The sequence below is a fragment of the Solea senegalensis genome, linkage group LG6 (assembly GCF_019176455.1).
Source record: "Solea senegalensis isolate Sse05_10M linkage group LG6, IFAPA_SoseM_1, whole genome shotgun sequence".
In the NCBI taxonomy this organism is placed as follows: domain Eukaryota; kingdom Metazoa; phylum Chordata; class Actinopteri; order Pleuronectiformes; family Soleidae; genus Solea; species Solea senegalensis.
This window is the reverse complement of record NC_058026.1, coordinates 12,981,687-13,004,127: the sequence shown is the minus strand read 5'-3', so window position 1 is coordinate 13,004,127 and position 22,441 is coordinate 12,981,687. Positions and strand designations below refer to the sequence as shown.

The window sequence follows — 22,441 nt, the reverse complement described above, 5'->3', positions numbered from 1 at the left end:
GTCAAATGGGTTTCCTGAACTCCCTCAGGACATAAAGAGCCCTGTTGAAATTCGTCTTTCCTGCTTCCTTTTGTTATGTTATGTTGTCCAACTGCTAAACTATATTTGCTAATGGGCATTTCATTTTAATTTCCAAGTAAAATAATGTCTGACGAAGGAATACATCATTTTTTTTCCTTTTCTTTTACTGTGCTTGAGTAAATCAGTTTTAATAGACTTGGACAATTGATGTCATTTCTAGTGGCATAGTGTGATTGTTTGTGAAAATAGCTCCGTCTGTCGAAGCCGCACACACGGTCAGTGATATTTCCTGTCAAGCAGCAGGAACATTAGCTAACAGTTAACAACAGGGAACACAGGGTTTGCAAAGATTAAGCACGTACAGTATGGTTACCTCACTTCGTAGTGTGAACAAGCAAACCCAAAGTGTTGACACTATGCTCACCATGAGCTCCCCTCACTGCTCTGAACCACCACTGTTACAGAAGCCTGAAGATACTCAGTAACTCATTTATGTGCTTTCAATATGCAAAAATAAAGGTCTTCTTTTTTTTTTTAAGGGTTCGGACACTGCACAATCACTACAATTTTGTCATCACCTTTCTGCGTCGTCGAATTGCCGTGTAATCATTTGCACAACCACTTTTGTGTTATAAATGTGGACATTTATGAGCCATTGCAGTGAATACATTTCCTAGAAATTACATTTATAGACCGTCTGCTGAAGTGTGTTTTCCATTTATGCTGTGGTGGCAGTGTCATCGCTGCACGGATTAAGTTTAGAGACAGCAATTTTTTGGGGAGGTGAATGAAATATGGCTTCACACCCATGGGATGTCTGTGGTTTGATTGGGGGAGAGATAGTGGTTTTCGACGAAATGAAAATAAACATGTTGTGTCTGTGGTCATGATGCACTTCTTTCTAAATGCAAGCAGGCGTTAATCTGTCCCACACCCTTTATTAAGTGCCCAAAGACAAATATGAATATGCTTAGTAATGGACTTGTCACTACAAGTTTCATACACTTTGTTGACATTTTACCTTCATGTCAACAGAATTAAACCCCCAACATTTCCTCATTATGTTAAGAGGAAAGATTATGATCACAATAGTGGTTTCTTTAAAATATGTTTGTTGTGTCATTTTAGTTTGTAGTATGATAAACTAATTTCCGACAATTCTGACACCACTTAGATTATAATAATTCACAGACATAAAATAATACAAGCAGAGAGGTCAGTCTAAGTATTTCTCAGCAGCTTTTTTAGGACTATTGGTGAGGACATGAGGAATCCGGAAACCATGCCCAGCCAGCAGCACACAGGAAGTGGTGCAGGAACAGGCAAACAAAGAAGGAAAACCAGGAAGTGACAATACTATTTATTACAAATAATAAAACTAACTCAGTAGTCATTTAATCTCCAATCTATTCAATCAATTTTTTAGCTACCTTTAATGAACACCATTTCAGACAATCTTTACGTGAAAGTTCACAAAATAGACTTTACTGAATTACAGTGATATAAAAGCCCACCACTGTAAATTCTTATGGGAATTTTAACTATTTGTCTAACAAAATCCTTGTTACGTTTGTTGACATGGTAAAAGTTTCCATTTCTAATGGCTCAGAAACAGAGAAACCCTAGATTACTGTAATGTATGAATGTAATGGAATTATTATTATATATTGTTTTAAAGAGTCAGTTTTACATGTGATACACTTACTACGCCTTCCCTCCCTCCAACAACTCAGAATTTCTCCCTCAGTATCCCCTTTTAAAACCACCCTCAAAACACACACCCTTTTAAATGTGGGTTCAATCTACGTTGTTCCCGCTCTTTATTGTTTTTAAATGACCGTTTTCTGTTTTATATCGTGATTGGTTTGAACTGGTCTGTCGTTTTCTCCGAGAACCTTTTCGTTGCTATATAAATAAAATAGCTTGTTTTTTATTCATGACATACATACATACACATCGTTGTAGTTGCAGTTTGATATTATGAGCATCAAAGTTGCTATTGATTATTATGCCAGGGATTTAGTTTTTGTCCCTGCAGCATTCTATAATATGATAATGTGTATTGATACATTCTACACTGTACTGTATGATGTTCTAGAAGCTCCATATCCTGTATGAGCTCTGCTCCGGAGTGTTTTCACACAGCCCAGTCTTTTGTGTCTGTATGTGTGTGTGTGTGTGCGCGTGTGTGTTGACAACATTACAGGACATTTTAATGTGTTAAGTGTGTTTCATGCAGTGATTGTGCCGGATGCAGAATGGTTAGAGTGCATTTGAATTTTGATGTCACAAGACGATGCCGAGGCTTTGTGTGTCACTCAATCTCAGACAGCTCTTTCAACTCATGAGGATTAGTTCCCAGCTCTAACTTGCTCTGTAATTATATAGTTCTTCGACACATCTGCACTCAGGCGCATGTACACACACACACACACACGCATGCTGGAAGATGTGCGCGCAAACACACAAATATTTATTCCCTTTTTACATCTGCTCGCACACACGCCGCCTTCCTGCGTCAGCCCCATCAAATCATCAGTCAGTCAGTTATGTTTATATGAGGGATAGAGAGACAGAGACAGAGTGAAGGGGGGTCTGCCAAACAAAGTGAAAAACATCAGAGAATATAACAACAGCAGCAGCAGCCGCTGCAGCATCGAAGCTTTCCCTGCCTGCCACCGCTCGGCTTTGTCAGTGAATAGAGAGAGTGTGTGAGTGTGTGTGTGTGTGAGAGAGTGCGTGAGTGTGAGGCGTGAGAGTGAGTGAGTGAGTGAGTTGCACATTGCAGGGAAGAAAGCCAGTAGACAAGGCGGTATCCAGGCCACTGCCTTGTTTTGATGTGGCGATGCTAATTAAAAAAATAGCTTTTCTGCCAACACTGAGAAAAACACATAAGAAGTCTGTGGAAGCATTTTTGGTTTTTGAAAATATGTAAGAGGTTTCAGAGGTGCGTGAGTGTGTGTCTCTACTGGGCTGCGAGCACCGATTTTCATTCAAATCTGTATTTGTGAGGACATATTTGACATTCTGAGGACATTTGACTTGTCTGTGGAACCATTTTGGTTTTTCAAAATTATGTAAAAGGTTTCAGAGGTGCTAATAACACAGTTCTGTCCCCAGAACTTCCAGTTCCTGGAAGTTTTGGGGACATAAGGGAGTCTTTTTTGGATCTGAGTCAGACTACTGGCTCAGACAGAGTGGTGACGTCAGCATAAGCTTTACCAGGGATGGAGGGATTGTGGGAGAAACAGAGGGAGGCTAGAGACGATGGCCTGAGGGAGGCAGGGATGAGAAAAATATTAAGGAGGGAGAGACGACAGTGCGAGAAAAAATGAGGCCTACCACATATATCTGGGTGTGACTTAAGAAACAGCAGCTAAGTGGGTTTAAGATAGATAAACAGACTGAAATAACACCACACAGTGGAAATGAGAGACAAAGGAAGTTAGAGGGAAGAAGACAAAAGCTGTGGAAGAAATTGGTTTATTATCTGGGCTTAAGAAAAAAAAGAAAAGAAAGAAGGCTAGTGCAGACAAAAATAGACAAAGGTAGCAGAGAGATATAGCATATGGAGGGATTGTCAAATCTTTGCTCTACGGCCTCTTTACCAGTCAATAACCTTCAGTGTTTAATGACTCAGCTGTGAAAGTCCTAAGAACAAAGTCTTTTTTTTACTGTATCATAAAGCAGAAATAAACACACATACACACACACACTAACCCACAGTTTCCTCCCTTTTTTTGCTTTCTTCAAACACGCTGCATTTCTTTTTTATCGCGTGTGATGTCTTTCAGTTGTTGACTTTGGACAATGACTTTTCAGTGTCATTTGTTTTCACTGACCAAATCAATAGTGTCCTTTTGTGTCAGTTAGATTATTTCCCCATCCTCTTTCGGGGATGAGAAGTTTTTTTCAAAGCCTTTTGTGGTTCTTAGTGTCAGAGTTTCGTCTCCTTGAAGTTTGTGTTGGGAAATAATCAATCCTACACTTTGCACCTTTGGCAACAGGCTTGGACTCGGAGTTTAAAGTGAGACCGGAAGCTCTAATCCCTCATCTTCGTGTCTCAGTGTGATGACATCATAACCAGTGGAAGCTTTTTTTTTTTTATTTTTTTTTTTAAGGCCTAAATTGTTTTGTTCCACTCGCTAATATGCGCGTGCTGTTCATGCCCCTCAGTGGGCGTGGTGAGCACAGTTGTGGCGCTGTGTCAGTTCTGTGCCCCTCGATCCATATGCACATTCACTGATGACAGGTGACTGATGATGAAAGCACCAGGGCAAAAAATTAAAAAGCACAGAGGCGAGAAAAACAACGTGAGGAAGAAGAGGAGAGAAGCCTGTGTAGTATTGTTATTAGAATATAAGAGAGATTAGTTTTAAACCGTCACCGTCACCTCTCACGTGACCACAGCCACGTGAGATCGGCAATAGATTCTGACGCCCAGTATGACACAGTAGGTATCTCTCTCTTTCGCCTACTGTACCCTCTCTGTGTTACAGCTGAGTATTGAATAAAAATGAAATTAGCACTCATGCATATTCCATTATGCAAATTGTCAAATGTGATACAGAAACAGAAGAGACTTGAGGGGTTTGGCATGCTCATTAAAAATATCTCAATGGAGGAATCTGAATGTTTTTAATATAAATGTCACCTGTTTGACAGGTGCGCGGAGAGGAGAAGAGCGAGAGCGAACATTTGTACTAATTGAAAGCAAATACTCAGATGAGAGAAGTCATACGTCAGGCTTCTTGAAGTGGAACCAAGAAACTTCAATTCATGATTTTAATATAAGGGTTTTTTATGGCTAACAAACAAGGACACCATTATTGTATCGATTGGTTCCCTGCAAGGACGGGGAGATTAGACAGTGCAGTTCTGGCTGTTACCGGGCACAACAAGGTGAATGAAGTGTTTCTGCTACTGTGCTACCAAAATAGTAGGATTAATATTTTGTTTTCCAAAGTAGCTGTCGGAAGCTCTTCATAGTGATGGCAGACATGAAGCACAGGGAAGAAAATTTGCCTCAGTGATTGTGGTTGCGCAACTAACAGTGGCAGCCATGTTGTGTCGTCTGCGACAGGATTTGACATGCTTACTTCTCATTACCGTAACTCCTAGACCATTTCTGATATCTAGATATTGCCCTCTGTCAGCTGAGCTTGGCTCAGCACCGCGCGTGAGCCTCATGTGGAGGATAAAGTGGTAGAAGACAGATGGATGGATACCAGAAAGCAGAGAAATAGAGCTGTGCGCCCATATACTTGTCATTATGGTAGCCCTCAGGACGTCCCTGGAACAACAATCCAATCACAGGTTGAATAACTGCCAGATATGGAAAATGAAAGTTATCTTGGAAAGGGGCAGAAGCACTCGTGCACTGAATTTTCTTTTGAGAATTCTACAGTCCAAAAATCTATATAAATCCAGACGGCCTCTATAGTGGTCATAAATGGGCTTCATCTTTGGTTGTGAGGGGCAGTCTTGGCACGTTTTGTTTACAAACAAACCGTTACACATAAATGTCATGTCTGTATTTTTAATGCGTGTGCGACAGCACATATACATCCTTGCAAGCGCAAACCCTCAGAGACGCGTTGTACTTACACACAGGTGTGAGCGTGGTGCTTTACATACCCTGTGCTAAAACGAGAAAATAGTTACTCTTTGTGTGTCAGAGGAGAGGACTCCTCTGATAATTAGAATTCATTATCTAGAGTCTGGGGCAGAATGCTGTTAATGCCATTGGTCATTGTTGTCACCACACACACACACACACACACACACACACACACACACAGAAAATGTCCTTGCTCGACAGCTCTTCAGTCGCATGTATACAGGTCACCTCAGCAATTGTGTGAGTGTAATGTTCAGTACAGGTGTGCTGGTATAAGGGACATAGTTTATCATTCATCTGTCCTCAAACACACATCACTCTTGAGTGATCATGAATTATATCAGAGGACATTATGTGTGATGGTGGTGCGCTACGTGGCTGCATTAGCTATGGAATTTCATCCCTGATGTGCATGACCCAATGTATATTGAGAGTGACAATAATGCTCTCTTTCTATTCTATTCTATTCTATTCTATTCTATTCTTCTAAACACACACTATGATGTTTTTTCTGTGTGTTTGTGAGCTTTTCAAAGTGCTTAGCTAAAATAGCTACCTCTTTTTCTTCTCACAGATGCAACAATCGCACACAGTGTGCAGTGGTGGCCGGGCCAGATGTCTTCCCTGACCCCTGCCCAGGCACATACAAATACCTGGAAGTCCAGTATGAGTGTGTCCCTTACAGTAAGTGCCCCGTTTTCGTTCTTACTTTTTTTATTTATGTTCTCTTTAGCTCTATAATGAAACTACTGCTTGCCTTGTTACTCTTTCATACTCTTCCTCATTCACACTGTATTATGCATGTATTATAAATAGTGTGTAAAATACTGACAGTTAGTACAGTTTTTATATTACCATGAAAACAATAACACAGAGTGCCAGAGTTAGTACATAATGGGAGGCTGTGATGTAACAGCCTTTTCAGGAAGTCTAAGGCAGGATGGATGAAAAAGAAGGACAGGCTCAAATGATGACAGATGGTCATATGACCTTTGACCATGTGAGGACAGACTGGGGAGGTTGTATTCACTCAAGTGAAACATTCTAGTGACGTGGGTGTGAAATATTCTAAAAAAACTGTGGAACTGGGTCATAGCTCACTGAAAAATAAATCTGCAACAGTTCAGCTGATGTTTATTTCATAATACGTTGTAGCCTGGACGGTTTGTCCAAAGGAAAAACTAAAAATGCATTGTCATTGTGCGTGAATTCCAAATCCCTTGTTTAGTTAAAAAAAAAAAAATAAGCATTAAAAACTTTGGTTTGCATGGAGATAATGTTTTTTTTTTGCCACCAAGCAGAGTACTTAAAAACAAAACAAAACAATGCTGTGTATGTACAATGCACTTGTTCACTTTGGCTTAAGTGGTTTGTTTTGTCCTGTCTTGATGTTGCTTTAATATTTTCCTGTTTTTATCAGCGCTGTGTATATTTCTATTGTATTCTTATCTGTTTTTAATCTTCTGCATTGTGCATTTATTCTTTTCTGTAAAGCACTTTGATGGAAAGTGCTATAGAAATAAATGTATTATTAGTATTAGTATTATTATTCACCAAAATGAAAGAAAACATATTACTGAATACATTAACTTATTTAAAAAGAAAACATGGCATTGCATACATTTTTCAGTACAGGGGACAGTACAGAGTTTTTCACTTTATCAGGTTGAAAACAGAAAACTTTTTTTATTTGAAATGTAAATTATGATGTTCCATATTCTATGACCATGGCAAATTGTCTTCCAGGTACACGAATAACAATTAAAAATGTGAGTTTTGAGAAATTAAAATGTCCGGTATTTGGACATAACTCTGTACTGTGTCCTACTGTTGACATGTTTTCTTTGCTGTAATCATCTCTGCAGTGGAACAGTTATAAGTCATAAAAGACAGGAGGACAAACCCAGTTGGAGAGAGCAAAAAAAAAATTTATTCATCTTGTCTGTGAGTCTCACTGTTGCCAGAAACTGTTGAAAAAGTGGACTCGGATATGAGCTCTGTTACAGTCTTACAACTTTAGTATTAAATCATCATTTCCCCCTAAAGTTCTGCATAAATCAAAGTGTAGATTCCTTTGTCTAACACTTTCTGAGTGTAGAGCCTTGGCACCACGGTCCATATAGACGGCCAAGGTGATCTCCCACACTGAAGCATTCAATTATGTCTGGCTAAACGGCTCTTGCCTGGCGTCTAGAATGACCAGCAGATTAAATAATAGGACTATCAGAGCCCTCTCTGGAGCAGATGGAAACACAACCTGATACCTGCTTAATGCTCCACCAAGCATTTGCGTTCGCAGACACACACGCACACCCACACACACACACACACGCACACACACCAACGGAAGCACCGCAGCAGAGCATTTGTCAGTGTGTGTTTTCACTCTTGTCTCATTCATTTGAAACTTGTCTCTGTGCTCTGGCTTTATCTTTGATGTAACTGCATGACTGTGTGAAAATACAGCGACGCCCACATGACGTAGATCCAGCACTGTAAAGGCCAAACAGTATCTTTGCTAAAATGACAAGAGAGACGTGGGAGATGAGTTGCACGGTGATCTGATAAACAATGGGTCTGTCAGGGTAACGTTTCGACCCATAAAAATAGACAGCATTTGAAACCAAAGTCATTGGAGAGCTCGGCTAACAGAGAGAGAGAGTGAGAAGGAGAGAGAGAGGGAGAGAGAGAGAGAGATAAAGCTTTGGAGGAAACGAGAGTGTAAGAGAGTGAGAGAGCCTTTGACAGTACATTAGCAGTTTCTGTGTACTGACTAAGTGTCCAGGCTGGATCAGGTAGCGCTGTGATACACTACCTGGCTCCTGTGGGTGTGTTTTGCCTTGAGAAATGTTGCACAACGTTGTATAGAAAAAAAAAATGTTGTATTAGGGTGAAACAAGGCCTTAGATACGATGACACCACACATCACATTATACAAAGCCAATCCTCGACCCTTCAAAGCACAAACAAGATTCTTTTCTCTTTTTTTTCAAATACTTATGAAAGCGATTTAATTGAAAAGGCATAATAATCTCTAAATCATAGAAAAAGATACTCCTGTTCGTTGACATTCAGCCTGGAGAACGAGTCATCTGCGATCAAGTGGACGTGCGCGACATAGCAAATCAATGCTGTCAGGTCAATTGTTGTGAAAGATACATTTTGTAAGGCATTAAGCGATGAAATATCTCCATAATGTTGTCGTAAATCGAGACGGATCGATAAAAGAGGCTAGTTTTCTGAAATATATGACAGTGTACTCGAACCGTCGTAGTCCTAAAAACACTTGCACGCTGCCACATCTAACAAATCATCATCTCCACATGCGAAAAGGCGTCAGTTGTCTTTCCCTCAAATGACTGTTACATCGAGGGACGTCTATAACTCCGATACGTGTCCCCTGACATTGGGTGCACCGGCTGTTGAGCGTAAACACCTGACCCCCCCCCCAGTGATCACCTCTGAGGCCAGGTGTTGCTAAACACAAATGTAGTGCACAGGAAAAAAAAAAAAAAGCTCCAGGGAGACGCCACATCCTACTGCAGGTTGTAATTTCCTGAACACTGATGTTCAAGTTGAGCTGGTGATGCATCCCTCTTCACAGATAGTGTAAACAAATCACAAAGTAGAACAGGTAATTAAATTATGTGTGGGATATTTTTCGGGGGGTAAAATTTCTCTCTTCACCTGCCTTCCTTTTTTTTTTCTTGAGGAATTTTGGCTTGTACTGTCTTCACAACTCTTAAACTCTCCTCCGTGCACTGCATGTTTTTGGCTGTTTTCCAGAGCTAAAATCAAGTGCTCTCTCTTATTCTCTCCCCAGCTCTCTGTGGTATAAATGTGTGGCAGTCGTGCACCAGAGTAGCCAGCTAGAGTTGGCAGTAATTAGCCACCTGTGTATACTTCCTCATAGCACTGCAGGCAGACTATAAATATCCATATATTAGCACACCACCATACAGAGTGTCTCTTCCACGGTAGCTCTCGTATACACACACGTATATATATGTATGTACATGTATATATATAGATAATCTTCACAAGTGTGTAATGTGACACACAAAAGAAGTGTGACGGTGTGATATTGTCTCATTCACGTCTATCCGTTTAAAATATACGATTAAGATTATGATACGAGTATGAGGGCAATAAACGACAATAAAGTCATAATATTGTGAGAATTAAGTCTTAACATGATGAGAATAAAGTCTTAATATAATGAGAATAAAGTCATAACATGATGAGAATAAAGTCTTAATATAATGAGAATAAAGTCATACTTTTATGAGAATAAAGTCATTCTTTTATGAGAATAAAGTCTTAACATGATGAGAATAAAGTCTTAATATAATGAGACTAAAGTCATACTTTTATGAGAATAAAGTCATACTTTTATGAGAATAAAGTCTTAACATGATGAGAATAAAGTCATACTTTTATGAGAATAAAGTCTTAACATGATGAGAATAAAGTCATACTTTTATGAGAATAAAGTCTTAACATGATGAGAATAAAGTCATAATATTACGAGAATAAGGTTGTAACATTATGAGAATAAAGTCATACTTTTATGAGAATAAAGTCTTAATATTAAAAAAAATCATAACATGATGAGAATAAAGTCTTAATATTAAAAAGGTCATAATTTTATGAGAATAAAGTCGTACTTTTACAAGAATAAAGTATCTTTTTTATCAGCAGCACACAGATGTGACCACTTGCAGCCATTTCCTCCTCCACAAGAGCTGATTTCTGCCAAGTCGGTGTGATTCTTTCTTACAAACAAACTCAGTTTCTTTCACAATCTTCTCAACGTCCTGATGCTAAAGATAATATAACGACTATATTCTCGAAAGATGACGACTTCATTCTCATAATATTACGACTTTATTCTCGAAAGATTCAACTTTTTTTTTCTCTTAAGTTTGGCCCTAATACTCCATTGTAAAAATAAGACAGGAACACTGAATTATGTTTGTCCATTCAATAATCGTCATACAGGAGAGCGTGGCTATGAAGCATTAGCCTTGTACCAGTTAGTGTATAAAACAGTGAGAAAAAAAAACAGTGATATGTTATGCAATATCCACACAGTTTATTTTGGACAATAGAACTTGGCTCCACAGAAACGCTAATTAAAAGATAAAATCACCCTCTTGTCTGTCCAATTAAATACTTCTGTCAAATTGGACCTTTGGAATAACTTCATCTTGATGACGTGAGTGCGAGCGCATGTTGTCGTGGAGACAACTATAAACAGCTATGGTTCTGTCTTTGCATGTGCATGTGCTGTTATGTGTATGCATAGACATCATGTACAGTATATGTATGTATATGTGTGTATGCATACACATATGCATGTGCTTTTGCGTTTTCCTAGCGAGAGCGAGGGAAGATGGAAAGGAACCAAGAAGACAGACGGAGAAAGACAGAGAGCGAGTCACAGCTGAAACTGAGATAGAGAGAAATAGGTTAGACGAGGCCCGCAGATGAGGAACAGAAGGAATGAATTAACTGATAAAGGACTGTGTGAGGGGTGGACTGGGTTTGTGTAAGGTGAAGTGGTAGAAATCAGAGGACATGACACAGAGAATGGACAAGGAGGAGGTACATGCTGAAGTAAACAGACGGACAGACGGAAGAGGGAAAATGGACATGAGAGGGATGAAAACGTCTGTGTCCACAAATGACCTTGCCAGCTATAGCCGGGCTGAGCTGATTGGAGATCAGAGATAATAGTGGTAAGGCTGCTGTCGCCACTCGTTGTCTGCAGACACACGCACGGCACCGTGCCTGTGCCACACCCATACACACACACACACACACACACACACACACATACACACACATTACACACTCTCATGAGCATTCGCACTGCTTTTCCTCCTCGACGAATACATCCTTAATAAACCAAATGTTTTTAATAAAAATGCTAATTATCCTTACACCGCCGCACAGTCACAGGTTCTAGGCTGCTTCTATGTGTGTGTGTGTGTGTGTGTGTGTGAATGTGAAATGGAAATGGGGGCAGAGAAGGTGTCCAAGGTGCAGTGTCGAGCTGTTCTTGTGATTACAGGCAATTTGAAAAATTGACGGTATACCCAATGAATATTATGGTTTTAATATGTTGCTGTTAGTGTTATTGTTCTGCTTTTGTTTCATAATATTCATTCAAAGCCATAGAACGAATGGGGAAAATAATTGTTTCCTCTGTAGCAGTAAAACGAACCATTCAATAGTAGAGAAGGAGGAGGAGGAGGTTTCCAAATGGATCATTTAAAGATACTGGAACACGCCAACAGATAAATATGCTACACCTTGGCAGGATTCAGTTGAGAGGAAAAAGACTGAAAAGATGCTTTGTTGCAGGCTGTCACCGTCCATATCCCACCACCATCCCCCCCTTTTTTTCCTTCTTATATAGACACCCACAGTTTGTGGATTAGTACAAAAGACTTCTCATCTATTGCACCACTGTGCTCGCTGCAGCTAACCTTGACAAAACCTTGAGGTTTCAACAAATGTCTCACCAGTCTATATTCTCTCTGTCAACTCCTGTGCACTGAAAGATGAATGACTGTGATTTGTGGAAAAACTTTTCTTACCCTTGTGTTGAGATTAAAAACAGATGCCTCAAAAAAAAAGAAATAATAATAAAAAAAAAATCATCTCGCAACACTCTCACCAAGTCTAATGAAACAATGAGCAGCAATACAAATTGAATGACATTTGTTTGACATTTTGTGTGCCATTTGCTTTACCTGTTGCCGCCACACTTTTTCATTTGAAATCCTTTAATTGCCGCCAACCCTGAACTTGGATGTTTGTCTTCTGTGTGTGGGAGGTTGTGTCAGGGCCTCAGGTGTTGTGTTATTCAGTGTCATTAATCCCCGTCTTCTCAACCACACACGCTCACGTTTGTGGTACTTATATGTGTGCATGCTATGTATGTGTGCATGTGTTTGCCACATCAATATCTGTCATTCCATCGCACACACACGCACACACACACACATCTGTTTAGACCCCAGATTGTCTTGCTTAACTCTGAGCAGCATATTCACACAAACGCGCGTGCACACACACGCGCATGCATATGCACACTTGTGTTAAGTTTAACACGATCTCCTCACAGAGATTGCTTATATATCGGGAGTTGTGCTAAGCTGCACAAGTAACCATGCATTTTTCATGAGCCTAGGATTTAATGGTGGCTTGTATGCATGCGCCTGTGTGTCTCTGTGTGTGTCGCATGTGCCTGTGTATGTCCCACAGTCGGTGATGAGCTTTGGCTTTAATGTTTTCAAGAATGTATGCATGTACCGTGCAATATGTAGCACACTTGTGCTATATATAAACACGCACCAGTCGGAAGTGATTTTAAATACTTTTCCTCTCGTCTCCTCTCATCTTCTCTCCTCTCCTCTCGTCTTCTCTCCTCTCCTCTCCTCTCTGCTCTCCTCCATTCAGCAGCTCTTTAATGGCCTTGAGACACAAGGGCATGGACTAGACATAGGCAGCCTCAGCTGTTTCACCCCTCTGAATTGCAATGTGCCTCTAGACTGACGTGCAAGCGTGGAATAATTCACTGGCTTTTTAAAAAATAATTATAGACCGACATATATAATGGTGACAAGCCACTGCAGCACAGTGGAGTAGCATGTTATCTTTGATGTCAAAGTGAGGAAATGTCATTTCAGATGTCTTTCAGACCACTTTACAATGCTGGACTCAGATGATGGTGAAGTTTTTTTTTTTTACTAAGTAAATTTAAAACTGTTGGCGGTGTTGGAGGCTTCCACTCTCTTAATGATAAAACAGCAGGGGGCGCTCTGAGCTCCTCCTCCTCAGAGTGAGGCTGCGGGGCGCACAGTAGTGGCTCCCTCATCGATTACCAACATTAGGTGTTTCCCTCATCTGTAATGAATTATTCCTGTCAGTCACTGTCTTTACAAGTCAGAACGCATGTGAACTTTTCGGTTTTTGCGGCTGACAGTATTCCTCCACGTGAAGCCATATTTTAATTATCCTATTTTTTAACATGACAAATCTCTTTATAGGCGATGTGAAAACTGAAATTAAATAAAATTTGTACTCATCACAGTCAACTTAATAACATGGCCAACAAAATGAAAATGGTGTATAGAAATAATCCAAACACAATTTAAAAAGAAAAATGTGTCTACTATATGATAACAACCAAGAGAGGTGGTGTGTTAACAGCCTGGTATTTATTTAGTTGTTCATTTAATTGAATGGAATTGTTCAAGCTTTATTTTTTTGTGATGACAGCTGATGTATATCTATATGTCATGTCAAAAATGACTTGTTTCAATTTATAATTAAAGGAATGGTTTAGATTTGTGATGATAAATGGTCCATGACACTGAACACATACATAATGCGTTTATGATTAAGTCTGAAAATGTACCATTAATGGAAACTTAAATCCTTTCTTTTCTAATTTGTTTTATGGGTTAGGGCCCCACATTAGGCCCCCAGACACTGGGGGACGCCCATGGGCCTGCAGGATTAGGTTTCTGCCGTGTCCACATTCCTCCAAGTCCCCTAGGGAGCAAGTTGGAATGGAATTCATATGTTAGGGATGCTCTGAGCAAGTGTGCACATTTCATCATGGAGTGACGTGAAAAACCTTCGTTCAAAGTGACGAGGATAGCGCTTTGAACATAATAGACTAGGGGTTTGGGCTGGAAATGAAGCGTTCAATATGCGACCACCTGCACACATGCTCCGACACAGAGTAGATGACATACTGTACACGAAGCAGCTCACCCACTGTTCAAAGCGTTTTAAGGCAGCAGTTTTGCCTCATTCACTGAAATGCAATCCGAGTAATCAAATCAATTTTTCCGGTTTTCATTACTGTGTTGCTTTTAGCTCACATTTAAGAAGTAATTATCTCAGGTCATTTTCTATTGCGGTGTTCTGTCCCGTTCTAGTGTTCATACCACCATGGATACGATGAGTGTGTGTACTATGTTTATCTAGGAGTCACAGTCTTTTGGTGCTCCTCTCCTCTCTGCGTCTCATGGCACTGGAGTGTCTGCTCCCCCATGGATCTCCATGTGTGACACATGTGAGATACATTACTGTCAGATAGCTTCCCTGTTGCAGTGCAGTCTCCTCATGCGCTTACGTAACGTTATTACCAATCACACATGGAGAGCATCCTGGCACTCTCACAAGGTTAGGATGAAATATGAGAACGATTATGAAGATGTGAGATTGTATTATAGTGATTTTCTTATTATTGTATCATTAATCTATTTTTGTCTTGTGTCCCTTTTCCTTCTCTGTTCCCCCCCTCCCCCCCTCCCTTCCAATGTTTTGCCCATGGCTCATGCAGAAGTCGAACAAAAAGGTAAGTTTGAACTGAGCAGGCCCACATTCACACATGTACACATGCTCACAATCTGGGACTGGGAGTCACTTTTTGATGCCCGAAGCGTTTCTGTTCTTCATGGCAGAATGACATCTCTTTCAAAGTCACTGCAGCTATATTAAGAGCTTGATCTCAGCATATAGAGGCAATTTAGAAACACTGGTACTCATTAGACACACTCTAGGCCTTTATTATTCCATGGGATCGTGTAGAATGTCACTTAGCAAACTCTCCACGGGTGGAGCGTGCTTTTATAATGAGCCAATAAACAGAGAATTACATTGACATTTAATATTTCAAATGCTGCTCCATGATATGAAAACTATGCCAGCACTTTGAATAGCCAATGAACGTTCAATCAATATTCCCAAGCCTCTGCGTGGGATCTGGGATCATATTACTGAGAAGAATGGGAAAACCACAATGCACATCTGGCCTGTCTGTGTGTACTGGCTGTGTATGTGTGTGCATATGTGACAGCATTCCAGTGAAATTACAGCGGTCCCTATGACTTCGGTCACACTGGCTTCCCAGAATTTACTACATCTCCCACATCACTCATAAAACATTACCCGAGTATTCCAAGATGGGAATACCAAACACGGTGTGGGGAATGAATTACTGTAACAATCACAGAAACAGCAGGCTATAAAAGACATGTTTGGCTCTACCGTTGGTTGTTCCTGACAGAAATAGAAAGCAGCGAAAGAAGAAAGAGCTATGAGACTAATGAGGAGCCATGGAGGGAGGCAGAAATGGGAATTGAGGGAAAGGGGGAAGTAGAACAAAATGTGCCATTTTCTCTTTTTCTCTTAGCTGTGAGAGCAGGGTATTATCTGCTGAATAGGAGGTAGGCTGTTGTCCTCAAGAATGACAGCAACAACATAACATTCAAACCACAAAACAGTAATCGTCTCTTGTCACTCACTCATAGTTAAGGTTAAGTTACTGCAGCAATAATGAAAATGGAGGCAGACATCTCCCGTACAATGTCAGGAAAACCAGGAGAGAATTGTTGAAAGTTTACAACTGTGTATTTGAATGTAAAATTGTTGCCATTTGCTCCTCAGTTTTCCTGTGCCCGGGCATTCTGCGAGGAGTGCATCAAAGTGAACATCTTTTTGAGTCAGATCACCAGTCTGGCGCATGGTGCAAAGACCCGCTGCAGGCCTCAGAGAAGATCTACTACATGCCCTGGACTCCGTACCGCACAGACACTCTGACAGAATACTCGTCAAAGGAGGACTTCATCGCGGGTCGTCCCACCACCACTTACAAACTCCCACATCGCGTGGACGGGACTGGCTTTGTCGTGTATGATGGCGCTCTCTTCTTCAACAAGGAGCGAACACGCAACATTGTCAAGTTTGACTTACGCACGCGCATCAAGAGTGGTGAGGCCATTATTGCCAATGCCAACTACCACGACACGTCACCGTACCGCTGGGGGGGCAAGTCAGACATCGACCTTGCGGTGGACGAGAATGGACTGTGGGTGATCTACGCAACGGAGCAGAACAACGGGCGCATCGTGGTCAGCCAGCTCAACCCGTACACCCTGCGCATCGAAGGCTCCTGGGACACCACGTATGACAAACGCTCCGCCTCCAATGCCTTTATGATCTGCGGAGTCCTGTACGTCGTCAAAACGGTCTATGAAGACGATGATAACGAAGGGACGGGGAACAAAATAGACTACGTGTACAACACTGATAAGAGCAAGGAGATGACGGTTAACATCCCATTCCCCAATTCCTACCAGTACATTGCAGCAGTGGATTACAACCCAAGAGACAACCTGCTGTACGTGTGGAATAACTACCACGTGGTCAAGTACTCGCTGGACTTTGGCAACAATGGTAAGCTGCACTTATTTCTCTCCTCCTGCCTTTCTTCACTCAAAACAATTGGTTGGAAGGGTTTTGGGTTTTTTTTTTTAACATATTTTTTTCTTAAATGTCACTGTAATACTTACAGCCACCAATATTCCTACTTTTATTAACTATGCAAAATGACTTAAAAGAATAGAAAATGAGTAGCACCATTTGTGCTGTCAGCATTCACAGTTACCCCAGCTGTGTTATCTGCATGTTATAAAACTTCAAAAACAAACCTTGAGAATAGAGTTGAAACAATTGCTCAATTAGTCGATTATTAATCAATTACTAAATTAATCGTCCACTATTTTGACAATCGATTCATTGGTTTGAAGCTATTTTCATGATTAAAGCAAGATTTCTGACCGTTTTAGCTTTCTTAAATGTGAACATTTTCTTCATTTCTTTGCTCCAAACGCGTGCTCGATTAATCGAGATAATAATTGACGGATTAATCGTTTACGAAAACAATCGTTCGTTGCGGCTCTACTTGAGAATACGTTCAGAGCTGGTCTTAGATATACTGTAGGAGTATCATTGAAATTACATGTGCTTTGTGTGTACTAGTTGTGGAAATCAATCAAAGAAAGCGTATTCGCAAAGACATCAAAAAGACTCTCTTGACCTTTGCCTCTATCTGATAATACGCTGAGTCTTACATACTGTAAATGCATCTTGCCTTTCAATGTACCACTCACCAGCCTTCTTTTTAGTTCTGTCTGCTGCATAACAGATTATAATGCATTCTCCTCTTGAATGGAGCCAATAGTGAATGTAGAGAAGAGGAACTGGTAGCACTTGAATACAGGACATCCAAGTATGATGACAGTCTCGGGGACCAGAACACACACATCGACGGAGACACTGTTTAAATCCCAAAATGAATACATACTGCTTGTGTTGATGAACCCACAACTCCTGCCCTGAACCTTCACCAGCTTTGATGAGGCTGTTTCACAGCAGACAGATGAAGTAAGCAACCAGCAACCAATTTTAATTAAATATCACTCACCAAACCAACATTGCTGCAAAGAGACAGGAAAGCTATCTAACCCAAAGTGACTCTCCTTCAACTCTTGTGATGTTAAAATCTCCCCTCCCCTCGTTCTTCCCCACTGGATGAAAGGGCTTTGGCCCCAGGAGTCTGAAGGTTTTTTTTTTTCATAGCGTAATTGCCTTTCAGCACCTTTCTGAGTGGTCAAGGCAGTCTGGCTGCATGTCTTATTAAATGATGTCTGGGTTAACACATGCTCTTATACACAGTTTAGAGGCACAGAACAAGGAATTATATAGAGAGAGACAGCAATAAACTTAGTTTCTACCGATCAGCAGAGCACGTGTGTGTGTGTGTGTCACTTCAGCACTTCATTGCGTTAATGCATGCATGCATAAAAGCCAACGTGCTAATGTATTTATAGTATTCATTTGTGAGTTTGTGTTTCTCTCTTCAGGAGTGTGCATACGTGTTCATTGGTGTACACTTGAGAGTGTGATCACTCTCATAATGGAGCTCCGGGTGTCTCAGGAGGCTCTAAAGATGAAATCAATTGGGATTCAATGTGGGGAGTGACCTCTAGAGCACAGCAACAAGCCAGACTGCTGACCAGTCAGAGATAAATACATGCAATCAATGCTGCCACCCCCCCCCTCGCTCCACTCCTTCACTCAATGAAGACAGGGAATAAATTAACTGCTTTCGCTGCATGATTCTCTCATTCCTCAGAAAATGAGATGTTAAGTCGATCCATGGAAATTTTCTGGTTGAAGCTGGACCCAAGTTTGCCCTTTACCCATCATTCCATTCAGAGGGTGTTGATCCATTTAGCTTTAATTACACAATGAACTTAGGATATGTTGTTGCGAGTATAGGGTCAAACATGCAATGTTGCAGTCGTGTTTTTCTTCCGCTTTTTTGCTCATTTATTTTGTTTTGTTTTAATCTTGTTTGGCCAGTTCAGGAAACAAAAGGGGGCAGATGGAAACCCTTATCCCCTCTAAGGGTTTCAGGCTCATATGGACTTCTTAAAGATATAAAATGAGACAGGAAATTTTGACATGGAGTAAGCATGGTAGACCACTGAGAACTTAGTATAATTGGGGTGCAGCAAATAGAGCTCCAATTACTGCATTGTGATTATTCAGCAACTGGCAGCTCATTGGACAGTTAAGAAAAGGTCATTTTTAGTCATTTGCAGACTTTTGACAAGATGGATTATCTTTTAGCACGCACATATAAATGTGAGATCTTTGCCACTGGTAAAGCGAGTTCTCTTTGAAGGTTGCGGGTTCAATTCCTGGCTCCACTAGTCAACATGCTGATGTGTCCTTGTGCAAGACACTCCACCCCATGTTGCTGCTGACGGCTGTTGCTATGTGACTGTGGTATGAAGAGGAATGTGAATGGGTGAATGGCAAAAACTGTGGTGTAAAGCAGCTTTGAGTGGGCACTAGAAAAGTGCTTTATAAATATAGAAACCGACCATTTACCATTTCACATGTATGCATATACTGTTACAGATATTCTATTATCTCTGATTTACAGTAGAGATGAGGATCAAATTGGTCTGGGTCGATGTGCTTTCTTCACAATTTGATAATATCATGATCCTTGGGAGCTGATTCAATATGAATTGTGATTCTCATTAATTGCAGTTTGATAATATAGATATTTCCTGTTTCTTAAACCAAAGAAATGAATGATTTCCAGTCATGTTTCCATGCACATCGCTCATCAGTCACTAAGTCTGACATTAATCTCAACTGAATTGGTGCAAAACTTTGTGTACAACACACTATTTGAGGTAAGTTAGCTGCCACATTTAGCTGCTAATAATAATATGATAAATACAAACAGGCCAAGTAGAAAATGATTAAAGTGCTGTACGAAAATAAAATAAATGCTATGCCAAAATGAAAGTTAATTGACAACTGCTACTTTTAGCTGTTTCTGTTCATCAATTTAGCAGTAATTACATGCTTCTGGGGGATAACATTGGATAACATGGTTATTTTCTTTAAATCATCTAGGTTCTTTTGCAGCTTTGTGCTTCTAATATTTGTGGTCATGGTATGCCAAAATTAAAGATGCTTGAGAAGATTTCCTTCAGAAACATTCTTTTTTTGAAAACAATACATAGACAAAGCAAATGTCCAGTGTAACCCCCATGTATTGCAGATTTAAATAAAGGATAGGAATGTAAACTCAGTGGGGGGGGAATAAGGGAAGATTTATTTCACCTCAGGTGAACAGATACAGTAATATAAAGATTTAGTGTGAAAGACGCAGAAAATTGTCTTTTTGAAATGCATATTCTTGTTTTCACGGGAAGGAAGTGACTAACCTTCGTACATTTATTGTTTCACATGTTCTCCATTGTTTGTTAAACACCCTATTCTTTCCCTCCCTCTCTCACACAGACACTCATAATGGCAGGAATCTCAATATTTCCTTTTCTCGTATATCTTTCTCTTGTATTCAGTGTCTCTCGCTGTGTTTCCCTCTGTCGTCCTTATCTCCCGCCTAATCTGTCCTCCTTTTTCTGCAGCCAGGCCCATTCCCACATCACACAAGGCTGTTTAATCGAGTGCAGCTTAGATGTTCATGTGATAGAGGCCTCCCCCGTATGAAGCGCATGCCTACATGAAGACACAGTCAGAGTCACTTGTCTTTGCATCACACTGTTCGCACACACACTCCCTCTCTACTGTTTATGGCGTTGTTTCATCACGTCTTCTTACGTGCATATTATAGATGCCTGTCCCATGCAAGCAGCATGGCTCCAATGAAACATTTGAATTATTTATCAGCTCCAGTCTGCCTTGCCACACTTAAGAAAGTTTTCCCAACAAAGTCACAAAATAATTCATGTTATCTGCATCTTTGGAGGGGAAGGGGGCACACAGGGACACTGAGCGGATCCCATCTCAACACACAACCCCCACACCTCCTCATCAGTGGGTCACTCTTCTTTTATCGCTTCTCTTTTCTCACATTTGGTGGTTTACATTTTACATGCTCTGCGTGTTACGGGTACTACACTGCACAGGTGGGTCCCTTTAAGATAATGGTCTTTGTAAAAAAAATTTAGCAATGTGTGGAACCGAGCTCCACCCCCATATCCATGCACACACTTCATGTTATCAGAGGCCACTTTCCTCAGGTTGTCTCCCGTTCATTATGTATGTATTATATAAATCAATGTGTGAAAATGTGTGTTTCCGCATTAGAAAATGATGCCTCAGTCTTACATTTTTCCCCTCTGCAATTCATTCCAATAACTGTATAATGTCAATATATCTGGCGTCCAGTCTATACAAGGTTATTTCACTGCTTCATAGAGTACAAACAAGAATAACAGCAGTTCTTCTCGGATCAATTATGCCTCGTCTATAATCAGTTTTTGGAAAAAGTGTGAAATCCTTCAAACGTTAAATAAAAACGTTTATACGTTATATAAACAACTTTATGTTAACTTAATGCTTGCAACAGTTAATTGTTTAAAGTTGTATAGTTCTTTGCATTAGAGAGGAATCAGACACTGGAATTCTAGTCTAATCTCTTAAATATGCTGCTCCATCATGGGATGACCTCTTCTTGTCACTCTGTCAGTTGAAGGATATTTAAAGCTTCACCTTTGAACCCTTAATGGCTTGTATCACAGAGTTCCATTTCCTAAGGAAGTCAAGCATTGAGGGTCTATTGTCTTTACCTCCTCTCCACATATTAACTCCGTCGTCCTCCCCCTCCTCTCCTCTCCTCTCATCTTCCCTCCCCATCTCTCCTCCCCCTTCCCTCTATGCTTTGGCAACAGATTGCAATCAGGCAGCAGGGCTAAGAAATCTTACAAACAATTCCCTAAATTGGAGAGAATAACAAGAGTTGAAGGTTAAAGTGGTGGCCCCCTTTCACCAGATCACTGATTAGATTAACCCTCAGCACATCTCTGACTTGTCACATTGTGTGTGGTTGTGTTTGTGCGTGAGGCGTAAACGGTTCATTCATGCAAGACGAGTTAGCGAATGTTGCAACTTTTTTCTTAGCATGTTTTATAATTGTATAATAAGCGTAAAAAAAACACTGAATATATATTTATATATATACATATATATAAAAAGAGCAATGAATTGTTGAACCTAGAATCAGACCTCATATGTGACTTCATGAATCATGAAAACAATGAAGTACAAGTGATAAATCAAGAATGTAAACACCAATTTGCCAAATCACTCTGTCGTAACTCAATTCAATCAAATTCATAGAAGGCCACATGAGTGCAATGCCCTTCACACCTTCAGCGCCTTGTCATCACCACTCTTCCCGAGACTGAGCTCTGCTCCACACAGTCTAGAGCACTGTGTGTCCATAATCGACTAGTCTGCTTCAGCCACGCTCCTGGTTTGCATTTGGCAGTAGAGAGGCTTGGACAGCGGGTGTTCAACAAAGCACCAGGAGGAAAAGGTCAAAGTGAAACCCTCTGTTTCATAGGAAGCATGGTATTATTATAGAGGGAAAACATTGGT

General features: G+C 40.4%; 1 protein-coding gene across 9 annotated transcripts in view; it reads left to right on the top strand.

The window, feature by feature from the left end:
• adgrl3.1 (adhesion G protein-coupled receptor L3.1) overlaps nt 1–22,441 on the top strand; it is a 107,855-nt gene that overhangs the window by 42,827 nt on the left and 42,587 nt on the right. For all 9 annotated transcript variants that reach the window (XM_044027703.1, XM_044027695.1, XM_044027702.1 and 6 more), the window contains exons 5-7: nt 6,216–6,325; nt 15,009–15,023; nt 16,115–16,903. In XM_044027703.1, coding sequence (XP_043883638.1) covers nt 6,216–6,325; nt 15,009–15,023; nt 16,115–16,903 — 914 coding nt within the window. The remainder of the gene's footprint in view (nt 1–6,215; nt 6,326–15,008; nt 15,024–16,114; nt 16,904–22,441) is intronic.